Below are 15,983 nucleotides of genomic sequence, written 5' to 3'. Positions count from 1 at the left end.
TGTGTGTGTGTGTGTGTGTGTGTGTGTGTACAGCAAACATATGCAACCAAATTAAAGCCTTAAAGCTGGTGAATTGAAGAGGATTTGATGCAGAGAGCAATTCATGGGAATTAAGCAAATTAGGTCTCCAATTAGCTGCTGACATTGAATAGGAAGATTTGGTGAACAAAAATTAATTAGATGGATTTGTCATTGTTCTAATGAGCATCGCCAAAAAATAACTGTTGTGAATAACACACACACACACACACACACACACACGCATACGCTCTCTCTCTCTCTCTCTTAAGCTTTATCCCTCTGACATATTATTGTCTGTTTAGAATCTCATTTCATGTCAAATATTGCCTCATTCAAATATTCAATAATTTGCAAATAAGAAGCCCACATGAGCGGAGACAAACAAACTTCAGAAAAGTCAATGTATGACCTAATCCTCTTAGGCTAGAGCACTGTGGATGTAAATGCCAACCTTTGCAAGTCAGAGAGGAATTTCACTATTGATGTGAGAGCCGGACAGGTAAGAATTGACTTGATTCTTAAAATGGCAATATTTTGGAGTCGTCTGAACTGCTTTAGAGGCAGTTTCAGTTATTATTTTAAGGGTGTCCCTTTTTATATGTGTCTTTTATCATTTAAGAGACTCACTCGCATAGATCTTAACAATAAGATATGTGCTGTATTCATTTTGACTCGTGTATCTTTCATTACTTGCTGTATGTTTCTGGCCTGGCTGGCTTTTCTTCTTAACACATACAGAGTCCCTAAAAAAGGCCCTCCCACCTCTCTCCAATAAATTAGCGTCCCCTCCCCTCCCCTCCCTCTCTCCCTGCGTCCTTCCCTTTCCTCTGCTTCCTTCATCCCTGACCTCCCGTGGTCCTCCTCTTTCTGCAGCAGCGGTTACGGATTACACTGTGTGATAAGCTTCCCATTTCTTGAAACTATTTGGGATTGCTCAGATTATCTGGCCTCGTATCCTTGGGAGTCGGCTTTGGAAAGCCCGATTTTAGTCTCTTAAGGCAGAAGATTTTGCATCCCGACAGCTTTGACTAATTAGCATCAAACACCGGGTGGTATTTTAGCATTGGGCTCACTTTTAGTGCTATCTGCACGCACAGGCAAGTGCACACACACACACACACACACACACACACACACACAAAACACAACAGAGGCAGCTGAAAAAACATCACAAGGAGTTGAATTCAATATGATTTAATGAGATTATAACAAAACATTGTGTTTCTGTTTTTCTAAAAACATTCAGAATACAAATGAAAGAAGTGCAGTAGCTTCATAAGATTCATACATTTTCATTTAATCATTGTTGAACTAAAATCACTTTCTTTAGACTGCAGAATATAATGTAACATTGTCCAAGTCCACTTCAAGTTTAACATCACCTAATGACATATTCATGAGCAAATAAGACAGTATACCTCAAAAATACAAAACTATTCCCTCAGGGTACAGAGGCACGCAGGCCCGGGTGGAGCCCCACTTGTGGCTGCACACTGGACCATGGCCAGTAGAGTCTGGGCACCAAGCAGGACAGAGGGAGTGTTTGGGCTTGAGGACAGCACCAGCAGGCCGTTCTGTGGGGTCGGGCGAGAGCAGGGTAGTAGGGGGAGCTCAGGGAGGAAAGGGTGAGCTGTCCTGCCACCCTGCGTACCCTCCGCCGTGCCCTCCGGCAGTGGTAGTCCCCATTAGAAAAGTCCTGGTAGTTTGATGGGTGAATCGCCCAGAAGTGGCCTTTACCATTGTCACTGCGGCCTGCTTTGATGAAGCAATCATTCAGGGACAAGTTGTGACGCACGCTGTTCCTCCAGTTTTTATCCTGTTGGAAGTAAAGAAAAGAAATGTGGTTAAAACCTGAAAAAGATTAAAATAATGGGAGTCCCCAGTTGGGAATGAACATAGTTGGCCGTTACGTATCACTGATTCTCCTCAGGATGTCACCTTGTCCTGTTGTTGGCAGGATGCGAGATAGCGTGTCAAGACCGTATATGATCGCAGTAAGACACGACACCCTCAGTTACCTTTTTAGCACGTCAAACCAGTGATCAACTTTAATCCACTAGGCTACGTCCAATCTGTTGTTGCACCTGGTGAAGGCAGAGGCAGTTTGCAACCTAGCAACAGGATTACTTTATTTGTGAATTCGCCAACAAGAAGATCATCTAGTGTCCCTGTGAGCACCTAATTGCCTAACCACTCAGACAGATTACCTGTGCCAAGTAGGTTGCTTCACTTGTGAAAATGGCTGCAACATTATTTTTCAGCAACTGAATAAAACATGCCGAAGACATTTGGGCAAGCACGCTTTCTCATTATCTGTCTCATAATTGCCTGAGCAGTAGCTGTGACGAGTTAACAAAGTAATTCAGCAGCAATACACCATGATTCATTTCCCACAGACAGAGATCCCCTGTTTCGTAGCTTGTACTTCACATTATCACCCAATCTGACTTTGTGAATTCCTCCACAAGTATTGTTTACTCACAGTGCCATATATGTTGATCTCTGCCTGCCAGGTAAATAGAATAACACAAGAACACTGACGTGAACGTACCTTACTCTTGAAGTAAGGGTAGTGGTCCATGATCCACTGGTAGATGTCACATAGCAGCAGTTTCTTCTGCTCTGACGCCAGGATTGCCTTGGAGATGAGTGCGATGTACGACTGGTTTGGTTTGTCGGCAGACTTCTCTGGACTGCTGCTGGTAGATGTGGTGGTGGTCACTTCTTCCTCCTCCCCCTCCTCTTGTTGCTCTTCATCCCCCTCCTTTTCTTTGACTTTCCTTTCTTCAGTCCCTGACCTCTGTAGCCGCTTCTCCTGTATCTCAGAGCGAATCCCCACCTCTTCGGGTTTAGGATTCTGATGATTTGGCATGTTGTTCGCTGTCTGCTCTGCTGTACGACTTCCTGTCGCTTCTTCTTTGGAACCTTTGACTCCTTTATTGAACAGAAGGTAGTCAATAGTGAAGCTCAGTCCCAGCCTTTCTCTGCCGCCGGTGCGGCTGCTTCTGTCCTCCATTGTCATCTCTGAATTAAGATACCTCAGACTCATTGGTTTTATTGGTTCCAAACTGGCTGTTGAAGAAGTATCAGATGATAAATGTGATAAAAGTGTCTCTCCCAAGAGTCTTCTCAGAGTTTTGTGTCTGAGTTTCACAGCATTGCTATTGTCTTTCAAAGTCTTCATAAACTGAACGCCTCAATGCCCCTCGCTTCTGCCGCCGAAGTCTTACTGTTGACAAGATCACAGATAAAGATGAGCCTCTCAACTGTTGTTAACCTTGATGCGCTCACGAGTGACACAATCTCAACCTGTGGAAATGACGTCAGTCTACAAGACTAAATGCGGATTCTTTGTTTAGCAACAAACCTAGATTAAATGTTTTCGCCTCTCTGATAACCCTGACGATCAAAACTACTTTCTCAATATCCAACAGCCTTTTGCTCCTGAATCACAGAGTTGACTCTATTTATATGACTGTGAATTTATCCCTCACAGAAAGGGGCAAAGAAGGCACAGGGGAGGTCCAGGTAGGGGGTCTCAATTGAGGCGGATTATTTTTATTAACCTAAGCAAATCTTTGTAATTACGGGAGATTAAACACTCAAGATTTAGTAAGACGTGGTGTGCAGAGGATGGATGCTGTAGAATCAAAGGCCTTTTAGATGCCGGTGTTATCCTGTTAAAGTTGTTTTGTCACAAGCTAACAGAACAGGAAAACGTTTGACTGAAAAATCGAATGAATTCACTCCCTGTTTTTAATTTGTGTCTCCTGTGACCTTTATTCCAATTCTTAAAACTACTATAAAATAGATGTCTTTGGTATTAGCCATTGGAAATGTTTTTACCTGTACAAAACAATATACTAAAATAAGTTATATGTTTTTTCTGCTTGTGAGTGAGTTCAGAAATTATAATCTTAGATATATTTTAAGATCCATCCCAGAGAGCTGCTCTGCACGACTACATTGTATTGTATTAAACTGTATTCTTGAATTGTGTCGTGAATATTTGAGAGCTGCTCTGCACGACTACATTGTATTGTATTAAACTGTATTCTTGAATTGTGTCGTGAATATTTGACTGGCTAACTATGGTTTATTTTTCATAAAGTATATTTCCCTCAATTTGAGGTAACAGTTGTTGCACAGTGCTTTCTAATGATGTGTTAGGACTCTACTACGGACTTTATCTCTGTGTTTAATTAAACTTTCATCTTTGCACTATTTCTATTGTTTATCTAAAGAACACTTGACTTGTATGTTGTTGGTCAATGTTGCTTTTTTATTTATATACAAGCTGAACAAATATATATATATATATATATATACATATATATATATATATGTATTTGTTCAGCTTGTTCATTTTAGCTGTATGTCTATTTCTATCTTCCTGTAAATTGTTATGTGTGTAAGTACATTGAGAGCAACTTAAAACCAGAGTCATATTCCTTACGCAGACTGTACCCAGACATGGCCAATAAAGATGTTTCTGATTCTGATTCTGATTGATTGTTATGATGTTTTAATGTTTAATGTTTTGATAACGATGAATGATTTGATGATGATGATGATTTTTTTTTTAATGGTTTTAGCCGGAATATGTTAGACTTGCTTATGTTGTTTATGTTATGATATACAGCTCAAAAATCTACATGTCAGACTCTTGTGAATTAGGCTTTTGAATGTTGACATAAATTGTGGATTTTATCTTTACACTCAGTTGATACGAATAATTAAAATTTGTACTGTGAAGTGTGAACTGAGTTTTTACAATGAAAATAAGCCAACGGTCCTAAAGTGTATTTGACCAATTATGAGGTTTACTAAAGCGCCTAATCCATCTTAAAACGTAGTGTTATTGAACCACTTGAATCCCCATGTACCCAAATCCGTCTTGAATGTCCCCATAAGTAAGATCAAAGTCATATAAAACATTTTTTAAAAATGTCAACACCACATTACATACATATTCTGAAGAAGAAGCTGTGTCACACTTTCTGTATATGAAGTATTTAAATCCAAGAGGCCATTTACACAGTTTCAGTGCTACATCAAATGAAAAATTATCTACTAATCTATTAATAAAGTCTATTATTTCCATGTTGAATATTGTATAAATCTCTGGGATCTGAAACAAATAAAGGTCTAGTTTTAACAGTGTCTGTGTGCATGAGTTTATACAGTTGTCAGTTGTAGAGACTGAGACACCCCCACCATTTTACCTCAGCCGTCATCACATCACAGTCCAGATAACAGTAATAGTCCAGTATCTGGATAGATCTGCTTTGTTCTGTCAGTTTTAGTGAGGGAAGGAATTAAATGTCAGGTCAAACCGTGGACCATATTGCCCTCTTCTGTTTAAATAATAGAACATGTAATACATACACAGAGAGCAACATGCTGCTTTTATATTAGCAGCTTTTGTATTGTAATTTGCTATATTAATTTATATGTAGGCTTATGTTCTATTTGTAAAAATATAAAAATATGAGCCAATATTATAATTGTAAAAAGAGTAGCCTGCGTTGTAGAGAACATACCAAGCTGTAATTTGAGTCTGCGTTTATGACCTAAATTTGGAGAGGTATATGAAAATAACTGAATCCTATATTTCCTACATCCTATACATTTCATTTATAAATTATAATCACAGATAATCTTTTTCATCAAGCAGCATGGTGGCAAAGCCAGCTGTCCTTATTGTTTTATTGACGTTTCACCTCCAAAGTAAAGCCAAAAGAAAAAACACCATGTTATTACATGATACTGCAATTCCTTCAATTGATTTTTGTGTTTCCATGAGGCTATTCTTTGCCACATATGAGGAGCTTTTTGGAAAAGCAGGGCTGGATCATTTGAGGGAGTAAATGTGTCAATGCCATACTTTTTTCCATTTTGCGAAAAGTGCGACACAACATGGTATTTGTGTTTTAGACAGGGTATGACTGGTCTATACTTTGACGTGTAAGCGTATTTCGTTAATTACTAATTTTAATTCAATTATGAGCATACCCCAGACAAAGAATCAACTCCACATCTCACGGCTGGGCGCAGAACCTGAAATGGAGCTTTTTGCTCGGACGGGAACTGAACAGACCATGCGACCCGGTCCACTTGACACACCATGCTTTACATCCACGATTAATTTAAACAGTTTTTAAGACACACATTCACAACACCTCCATACTATAAAGCCGAAAAATCATGGGTATCAAAATACTTTGACACGTGGTATCATTAATAGATACTGAGGCCTATTTTGAAGATGAGACCTGTCTCTTAGTGTTTTTAAAAAGTTGCACTGTAACTTTAAAACACGATGACCCCTCCCATTTTATATGTAGCGCTTTGAGCTCTGGTTAAAACCGCGCTGTTATTGGCTGGGGCTACCCATCTGTCAAAGCAGGCTCTGTGTTTCATTGGTGAAAGACTAGCCGTCGTCTCTGACTCTCGCGGTACTGCTGCACGAAGATGGCGGCCGAACTGGTGGAAGCGATGGCAAGTAGAGCTTGGCTAGCTTTGGTTTGATGGGAGACGGGCGCGGGAGTGTGGTTTGAAACTCAACCCGGTCGTGGGGAAACTGGGGGCCTTATATGAATATAGTTAAGAGTTTGTACTCTTACAAATGTGGCGTAATACATTCACGACGAAACCAACTAGCCTTTGCTGCTAACGTAGCTAGCCTGCTAGGTTATGTTAACTAGGCAAGTGCGTTGGTTTAGCTAGCATCACGCTGGCTCCAAAGGAAGACACCGAAAATGAATGATGTGACCATAAAAACACTTGAGGGTTTACTGCCAGCATGCTTCTCGGCGCGTTACTATTTGACGTTATTTGGCTTACAATAATGTGTGTCTGTAGTTCGCCGGTTAGTTTGTGGAGCTGTGCACCTGTCAAAATGTCCAGTTGCCATGATTGAATGCCTACAGCCCAGGCTGTAGCGAAGCTAGCCTGCTGATCAGCGTACGCTATGTTGGTATTGTCAATGTTCAAGTGAGGCTGAAGGAACAACGTTACTGGCTTTGTGGCTGCATTTTTAAACTGCACGTCCACCAGAAGCCCAATGGATGGCCGCAGTATTGTGAAAATGTAATCTAGACACAAAGCAGTTGTGCCACTGATGTCCCACTCAACAATGTCAGACAAAGCTAAAGCATGTTAGACCGCTCAGGTTTTCCAAGTAACAACAACACACCGTGTTTGGTCCTACATTCAAGTTCGCAGACTCTACCTTGCTGCTACCTGTTAAATAAACATCATCATCTTATTAGGCCTGTCATGAAATAACCGATTTAATTTATTATGTAAGTATTGTATTGTATTGTATACAGGTCCAGCCTAGGTAATCGAAATATGGACCCATTATGGCTACACTTTCAGTGTATTTAAAAAGTAAGCATCTGTGCGTGTTATGATTTGTCTTCGTTCAAAGTTTGGTTGTCACTGCGGGACAAGTTCCCTCGTAAACCATCAACGGTCGATGCAGATGACATTTAACAGTGAATCATCGGGACTTGATTGATAAACATGCTGCCCATCAGTAATAGGGCATACTATAAAAAAAGTTCGTTTTGCAGAGTTTGGTTGGTTTTACATTTAAGATGTATTGTACCTCGTGGGACTGTAAACAGATTTGTTATACATGTAAACCAGCTACACCTGTGTCTTTAAATAAAGATCCAAACTAATTTTAGTTGTGTTTTTAAACTTATTTTTGTGATTCCTATTGAACATATTACTTTAAATCCTTATCCTGAACACAGTCCAAGGTGTCCATGCCCTTACTTTTCAGGCTTATCCTGTGGCTGGGCTGTGTTGTTTCTATGTATGTGCCTTACTTGACCGTGATGTGTGTGTAATAGAGTGAAAGGCAGAGGTGCAATCATACATTTTAACTGCAGTTGCACATTCAAGGTTCTAAGTTTATTTATTGGTAGCACAATTTGTTTGAGAATGGGATGATGGAAATGACTAAGCCATAATGCAAGTGGTCAGAATGAGGAGCGGTGTGACTTCTTACTATATCCAGCTAATCACAGGGCAGGTTCAAGCCTCTGTAGGATTAAAGTGACCAAGGTCAGAAGCTAATTTTAGCAGGAATCAAACAGTTTTAGGCTCTGCTATGTCATATTGAATGCTGCATATAAGTTCATTGTAAATAATTGTGTGGAGCCTGTCACAGGTGAATCTAGCAGATGTCTTTGGGGACAGATTCCCGCAAGGAATTGAATTATTGGATTAATTTTGACTTTTTCTTTCAGACAGAACATGTTATGGAACTTGATGCATTCACTGTTGAAATTCACTGAATATATATATATATACACAAATGTACTGGAATATATTTTCCAACTTGGGTCACACAGGTAGACAGTGATATGTCCTCACAGGGAGTGATGCCTTTTAGAAAATCAGATTGCAAATACCTTCAAAAAAACAACAATTTAGGAAAGGATAAATAATCTAAATTGTGAAGTGTCAGTATGTCTTGGATTGGGACTTGGCACTCAAAGTGAGTCTAGACTTAAAACACATTAATGGCATTGTCACTCAATCTTTCCCTGTTTACATACTTAATTGTTTTTCTCATCTTTTCCTCCAGAACATGGTCAAAAGTTTTCGGGTCTCAGACCTGCAGACGCTGCTGGCCTCAATGGGTCGCAGTAAAAGCGGGCTGAAACAGGACCTGGTGGGACGTGCGCTGAGGCTTGTGCAGACTGAATACAGCCCAGAGCTTCTGAAGAATGTCAGGCAGCTCTATGAGTCGCGCTTCCCCAAAACATCTGGCTGGCTTGCAGCGCGGCGTCCAGAGGGCGTCCCAGTTGCCTACTCATCCCTCAGCTCCTCCCCCACTGCCACCTCTCAGGGCGCAGACTACCTCAACGGCATTTCCAAACCGATCCCCACACCTGCAGCAGAGGTCAAGCTGGTGCCACTGCCCTTCTACCAAACTTTGGAGACACTGTTGCCACCAACAGAGCTAAGTGAGTGTATGTAGTTTGATGCATCTGTGTCCTCGTTTCATTTTATTTTTTAATGTTATGGCCTTAAGTAAATAATTCAACCACATACTGCAGTTTTTGTGATTGATTTTCTCTACATATATTTACAGTTGCCCAGAACAATGAGAAGCTACAGGACAGTCAATGCATATTTGAGTTAACACCAAATCAAGCAGACCAGATCAGAAATGCAAGGTAAGAAAATCTTACCAGAAGAATGTCTCAGCAGATCTGCAAAGTTAACATTAGCTTAATTTACAAACTCTGTAACTAATGCTCATTTTGATTTGTGACTTTCTTAGTGAGATTCGTCCGGGAATCAGATCAATCCAAGTTGTTCTAAGGTAAGTTTCCACTAACTCCCATTGAAACTTATTTCACATTCCTTTTGCCTGGAATGTGCTGGTTCAGCCAGTGACTCTGCTGTTAATCTGAATTTCTCCCACAAATGCAAATAGTATTTTAATTTCCCCCATAATCTACTTTTAAAATTGAGTATCTGATACATTTAACAGCGAGGTCCTGAAGTACTCAAAGACTTGACAGATACAGACTCAGTCATGCTGATTGACTGAATAGTCAGACATTCTTACAATGCTAACCTTCCTCTCTCATATCAATCTGTGTTGCAGAATCTGCTACACAGACTCCATTGGTGTTCAGGAGGACCAGTATCCTCCCAACATTGCTGTCAAAGTCAACCAGTCCTACTGTCATGTGCCGGTGAGTCGCTTCACTTCTCTGAGACAAGCCACACCTTCAGAATACAAACATGGCTGGGCTGCCGTTCTGTTCTCCTTAAAGTTATTAATGTAAGCCAATTGTTTTCAAATACAGTCACTGGTTTGGGTGTCAATGGCAGACTTACTGTCTGGTCACGGCCAAACTAGCATCATAATGTATGGTAGTGATGGATTAGCCAACCTAATGTAGGTGGATGTCAAAGTGTTAGCCAGCCTGAAGGCATCAACTCACTGGCAAGATTTCAGTCGGAAACTCTCCAGCTGGCAGTCTCTGTGTGGTTTACACACTGTTGTGGTGTTGTGTGATCTAGTGCTGGTGGGGAAGCTTAAACATCCAAGACGAGCGTTTGCTGTGTTGTTGTGTTCATGAGGTGTGTAGTCAGTCAATCAATCAATCAAGTTTATTTGTCACATGTAATCATATAAGGTACAATCACAGTGATTGCTGTTGACAACCTAACCTAAGTCTTGGATGTTCGAACTTCAAGCTATATGTAGTAGCAGAGACAGACAACAAAACCTGCGTGAGATTGTGTGACAATATACTTTCTTTTTCATATATTTCTTTAAAGCTCTACAGTTCAACAATATCACACATAACAGCAAAGATATTGTGGATACACAGATAAGATCACCCAACAACAAAAATCAAAATATAAGTTGCAGCTAGTAAGAAAGCTGTAGCTAGGAGTTGGATGCTGAACTGCATCCAGCAAGACTGGAGTTGAGTAATACTGTAAATAAAGTTAAAAGACAGACAGACTGGCTTTCTCTTTAAGTGTTTGTATTGATCAATTTGTTAAATATTGGACAAAGTATTAGTTATTATACACTACACTGAAGGAGGAGAATGGAAAGAATTGATGATATTTGGTGGCAACACTTGGTCTTCCCTCCTACTCCTCCTTTTCTTTTTGTCCTGAATACAAGACACCCCCATACCTTTAACATGGGCTGAGGTAAAAAGAGCTTTCCTGAGTCAGTGCAGTTATCTTACTAATTTAACAACTTGCTCTGTTCAGATAATTTGTTATGTGATAACTGTGGAGTAAAACCATGTATTGATATTCAGTTTTGTTCAAGGAGAACTTTCATTTTAACTCTTTGCAAGCAAACAGGTTCTCGTCTTCTCACTCTTCTAATATTGTGCTTCACAACTATCACAATCTGCACAGCTATCACAATCAAGAGCCAACAACCATTACTAACAATTAATTGTCTTTTTAAACTGTATCAAAACCATTCAGAGGGAAATCTCATGCCTGCTATTTCAACATATTACTCAAACATTTTGATTTAGATAGTATATTGGATAATTTACATAATTGTTTTGCATTTGTGTGTCTTTACAGGGATATTACCCCTCCAATAAGCCTGGTGTTGAACCCCGTCGTCCTTGTCGTCCTGTAAACATCACTCCCTGGTTGCATCTCTCCAATGTCACCAACAGAGTTACCGTCACCTGGGGAAACTTTGGCAAGGTCAGAGTCTGATGCTGAATCTCATATTTTGGCATAGCTCAGGGCCATGGTGGCAAACAGGGCAGCACAGATGTCTTTCACTCAGCAAATCTGTCCAGCTCCTCCTGGCAGAATCACGGTGCACCAGTGCCAGCTGGGACATGTAGTTCTTTGTGTGTTTCATGGGGCCCACTTATTTGTGTATGGTATAACTAAAAAAGAAAGCTCCAGAGAGCTGAACTACTTTAACTAGCTCCTTGACTGTTGTTTCCACAATTTTGATCCAGATAAGCAGCTGGCAGGCTGATGAAAACACTCCTGTCGGCAACCTCTTCTTTAGAGCTCTTGTGTAAACCTGTTAGGGATGAGCAACGTGAAAGCAAACACAATAAGAAACCATTATATATGCAGTTTTCCCTGTGTGTTTTCTTTACCCCAGAGTTTTGGGAATAGCCCAATCACGATAGCCTACAGTAAGCCTTTATTAAACTTGCCTGAATGGCTCTGTGTTAAAAAAATACAGCCTGCATCACAACTTTCCTCTAGTTTTGTATGATATTTTGTACAGTGCTGTATAGTGTATAGTATAGTATCCATGGAGAGAGAGGACTCATCCACAGCATGGCCAAAATACTGCAACCAACCATTTTTTAAGTGGAACATAGACATAAAGAATTGGTTTCTAAGTCCATAACCTTGTGGTTAGCCCACAAGTGGGGGTTGTGGGTATAGGGGCATATTTGCACTAAACATACTTATAACATAATTATAACAAAGATCCAAGAGATAGTGAACTTTCTTTAATAGAAAGAATTTGCCTTATTAGGATTCTTCAGATGTGTGACTTTTGTAATTGACCCATATAATGTAAGAGGATATCTTTAGGAGGATTTGCCTTTCATTTTTTTAACATAAGCTGAGAATGGTGAAAATATTTCTCTTACCATAGTAAATCTTGTGTATTGTGTTTTGCTTTTTTAGTGTATTTGAGATTCATTTTGTGTATGTGTGTGTGCTCACAACCTGTAAATGTGTGTGTTTTCAGCGCTACTCTGTGGCAGTGTATTTAGTGAGGGTTTTTACTGCAGCAGACCTCTTCAGCCAACTCAAACTCTGCTCTGTTGAGAGTGCAGAACGCTGTCGTGAACGCAGTAAGTGTTACTTATGTACTCTGCCTACAGTTTTTTGCAAATGTGACTTAGGGCTGCTTGATCATGGCCAACAACATAATCAAGATTATTTTGGTCAATATTGAGATCATGATTATTTAACACGATTACTCATTGACTTTGGAAACATTATGCATTCCTTGAAAATCTTGAAGGTGGGAGAAGTCGAGGGGGCTTTACTTTTCTCAGTTTTTGTTCCTTTATTGTTTAGTCATAGACCATTTTGTGATTGAATTTCAGATGATTAATCAACTAACTAAACATGGCACTGCCTGGCTGAGAGTGAGTGAGGGCTTTTAGGGAGGGGTGGAAGTGCACCGCTATAAAGGAAAATTCAATTTTGCCTCTAGAGGTCATTGACTTGAACTTTTTGTTAATGCACTTTGGTAGAACTGGATTGTGTGTCTAAGTTCACATATGACAATATATTGTCTGATAACACTTTTATATTTTGTTTACTATATCAATAGTCCAAGACAAACTACGCTTTGACCCAGAGAGTGAAATTGCGACCACAGGCCTCCGGGTTTCTCTCATCTGTCCAGTGAGTATACCTTCATGATACCGAAATGTTTAGATGTGGATTTGTCAGTCTTCACTGTCCTACACAAGGTTCATAAATGTTTGTCCTACTGTGAAGCTTGGTTACTTCAACATGCCTCTCCCTCTCCCACTTCCCAGTTGGTGAAGATGCGGCTCGGTGTTCCCTGTCGAGTTTTAACTTGCGCCCATCTTCAGTGTTTCGACGCAGTCTTCTTCCTGCAGATGAATGAGAAGAAGCCCACATGGACTTGCCCCGTCTGTGACAAGCCCGCTCCCTTTGAGCTGCTCACTATCGATGGGTAAGGGGACACAAGAATGCTCTGATGTGTCCCACCTCTGCAGCACCATCTTCCTTTCAATAAATTCTGAAAATGTACACTTTATGTAATCTGTAATCTGTGTGTTGAAGTCATCTTGGAGGAAATTATTCAAGCTGCACAGATGCTGGGGCATTCTTCTTGATACAAGTTGAACCATGCACCAACCTGATATGTTTTCATTGTAAAAGCTTTGAATGTTTTGCATGACACAAGTGGGTGGTTATTTCTATACCTTCTGTCAGGTTATCTTCCAATTTTTTTTGTCATGTATATCTTCTTGTTTGTTGACTCTATGATCTACTTAATGTAACAGGACAATAATTTAGAGAACCATGTGTTTTATAGTACTTATTGCTGCAAGTGACTCTACAGTCATACATCTGAGCACTTTACAGTGTCAACAAATATCTATAATCAGTCTGCTGTGTTTTTAGTGATGAGGGTTAGCATTTGAACACATTTAATCTTTGCTTTGTGGTGTTTCGTCACAGAGATAATTCTTTATAATGTAGGAAAAAAACAGATGATCCTGCAGTCCATTTTATCAAAAGAATCTATGATAAAATATTTTCATCCTTCGCCATTTGGGCGTGTAGTTTCTTGCAAGTTCTAAGCAACTCTCACAGGCACTCCCCTACTTTCACAAAGACTGAAAGCATTGTTTTACAATTTGGCTTTGAGGTATATTTTCATTCCTTAAGTTATGCTTGTGTGAAAGTCCCTTTTTTTACTGATCTCTCTTGATGTCAGTTTCGGCAGCCTAATTACTAAATGTTGTATTTTGAAGCAGTGAAATTTACAATGATAACAAGGAACAGCCAACGATTCAAGCTTATTTTGTTGATTTTAATTTTAATAATATCTTCCTAAAATGGTTATAGAGAGATGGTCAACATAGTGGCTAATAAATAAATAACAGACATGTTTGAATTGAGTTTTCTTTTTCTTTTCTGGTGTGAAATCTGTGTTGTGAGGCGACTCTAACCAGCAGTGTGTATTTCAGGCTGCTATCTGAGATTCTGAAAGAGACTAGTGAGGACATCGAGGAGATTGAGTACTTAACCGACGGCTCCTGGCGACCCATCAGAGATGACAAGGAGAGGGACAGGGAAAGAGAACGCAGCAACACACCAGAGTATCCTGTTGTTGATATATGTAAGTGTTAAAATTTAATTTCTTGTTGTCAGTGTGTGGATTTTTTTCCCCCTGCATTAGTTTGCTAGTGTACATCTTTTTTTGTAATCAATTACAAAATGGCCTTTATGTCTGCAGGCATTCCTGAGGCAAACGGTCATTCACCGGCCCACAGCAGCACCAGCCTGACGGGCAAATCTGGAAGCGGTTCCGTGGGTGCGGCAGGAGTCACAGGAGGGCCTGCTGTGGCACCGGGAGGAGGTGCGGTGGTAGATCTGACTCTTGACTCCTCCTCTGAGGAGGAAGGGGGCGGGGCAGGAGGAGACAGTGAGGACACAGAGGACAGCGCCGACAGTCCTGCCCCGAAGAGGGGCCGATACAACTACGACAAGGACCTGGTCACTGCCTACTGACCCCACAGCTCTGTCCCCTCATAGACTGACACACACACAGAGACAGGGGGCTAAAAACTCGAGGACAGGAACACAGTAATCCACTAGATGCAACGACCCTCCCTTATGCCCAAACGTCAGAGCCTTTCAGCAGCTCTGGTTTATTTCCAGACAAAACAAACACACACTCAAACATGCACTGTTAATGAATCTTCAATCTAGAGTGATTAGGATTCCTCTTTGTACTGTACACCACTGGAAGCAACTCTAACTCTTTTTGGCCAACCGTCACCTTGCAGTGAATATCTGTACCGTCCTGCCTCTACTATAGAGACTGAATGGATCGAGAACCCCACCACCTCCAACACCACCACCACCACCCCCCTTCCTCCTCTCTCTCTCCAGACTATTCCCCCTCTACCACCGCATCTCTCTTTGTATTTGACTTGGAATTACAGGCTCTTTTAGCCATGGGCGTTCAATGTTTGCGTCTCTGATTTTTGTCACATCTGTGATGAACAGGCAAGTTGAAAATGGAGGCTCCTCAGTAGTTTTTGGTGAAAGGTCAAAAACAACTAATGGAAAAGAGCATGAATAATTTGGGGGAGGACGAGGCAGAGATATCTGGAGTGTGATGCAAATTTAAACCTCTCCCATTGTGTTATTATTTCTTTGTTCGGAGAATGAATTCAAAGCTTGAAAGGGTTTTTTCAGGAATTTATCCTTTTTAATTATGAAAGGGCAGAACACAATACTGGCCTCAATGTGTGATGCTTTCCATTTTTATTTTGTCCTTAGATAAAGAGAACCTACCTCAGTCATAAAAACTTAGCAGACTGACCAGAGACTAGCTTATAAAGAAGCGGAGGACAGAAGAATTGAAGAGTCTTTCTGAAGCCAATTTTACACTGGAGATTTTGTTTTCCTACATTTTTTTCTTTTTTGTTGTTGTTTTGTTTTTTTTGTTTTTTTAATTCCATCGCTTCATGCAGCTCTGTTCCCTCTGCAGCAACAAAATCTTTGTTGAAGGGTGAGTTGGTTAACTGTAGGTGTCAGTGATGCAAAAAGTTGTGGGTGGAACTGTGCCACTCTGTTAAACATTACTGCAGTACCTGACTGTAACAGGATTTATTAGGGGCGATATATCACCATTGCATATGGAAGTCATCACAATTACTGTACGGCAGCTGTGCCAA

General features: G+C 40.4%; 2 protein-coding genes across 2 annotated transcripts; one reads left to right on the top strand and one right to left on the bottom strand.

Annotated features, from left to right (window-relative positions):
* Positions 1 to 1,462: 1,462 nt before the first annotated feature.
* On the bottom strand, positions 1,463 to 3,070 carry foxq2 (forkhead box Q2). Its single transcript, XM_070909634.1, has 2 exons — positions 2,573 to 3,070; positions 1,463 to 1,837 (listed from the first exon to the last, which is right to left on the bottom strand). The coding sequence occupies exons 1-2, from the start codon at positions 3,068 to 3,070 to the stop codon at positions 1,463 to 1,465; spliced, it is 873 nt and encodes a 290-aa protein (XP_070765735.1).
* A 3,425-nt stretch (positions 3,071 to 6,495) lies between these two features.
* pias4a (protein inhibitor of activated STAT, 4a) lies at positions 6,496 to 14,808 on the top strand. The gene is made up of 11 exons (XM_070909290.1): positions 6,496 to 6,522; positions 8,627 to 9,008; positions 9,137 to 9,221; positions 9,329 to 9,370; positions 9,659 to 9,749; positions 11,122 to 11,250; positions 12,275 to 12,380; positions 12,869 to 12,942; positions 13,080 to 13,240; positions 14,265 to 14,416; positions 14,534 to 14,808. Exons 1-11 carry the CDS (start codon positions 6,496 to 6,498, stop codon positions 14,806 to 14,808), a joined length of 1,524 nt encoding a protein of 507 aa, XP_070765391.1.
* The last annotated feature ends 1,175 nt before the right edge of the window (positions 14,809 to 15,983 follow it).

This window comes from Enoplosus armatus, chromosome 7 (assembly GCF_043641665.1).
Source record: "Enoplosus armatus isolate fEnoArm2 chromosome 7, fEnoArm2.hap1, whole genome shotgun sequence".
Classification (NCBI taxonomy): domain Eukaryota; kingdom Metazoa; phylum Chordata; class Actinopteri; order Centrarchiformes; family Enoplosidae; genus Enoplosus; species Enoplosus armatus.
Note: the sequence above shows the minus strand (reverse complement) of the source record. Positions and strands in the feature narration are given on the sequence as shown.

Excerpts from the sequence above, each read along its gene's own strand:
- foxq2 (XM_070909634.1), bottom strand. The coding sequence starts at position 3,070 with ATGAGTCTGAGGTATCTTAATTCAGAGATGACAATGGAGGACAGAAGC. Across the intron at positions 1,838-2,572 it reads ACCCTTACTTCAAGAGTAAG|GATAAAAACTGGAGGAACAG; the intron begins GTACGTTCACGT and ends TACTTCCAACAG.
- pias4a (XM_070909290.1), top strand. The coding sequence starts at position 6,496 with ATGGCGGCCGAACTGGTGGAAGCGATG. Across the intron at positions 9,371-9,658 it reads TCAATCCAAGTTGTTCTAAG|AATCTGCTACACAGACTCCA; the intron begins GTAAGTTTCCAC and ends TCTGTGTTGCAG. Across the intron at positions 9,750-11,121 it reads AGTCCTACTGTCATGTGCCG|GGATATTACCCCTCCAATAA; the intron begins GTGAGTCGCTTC and ends GTGTCTTTACAG.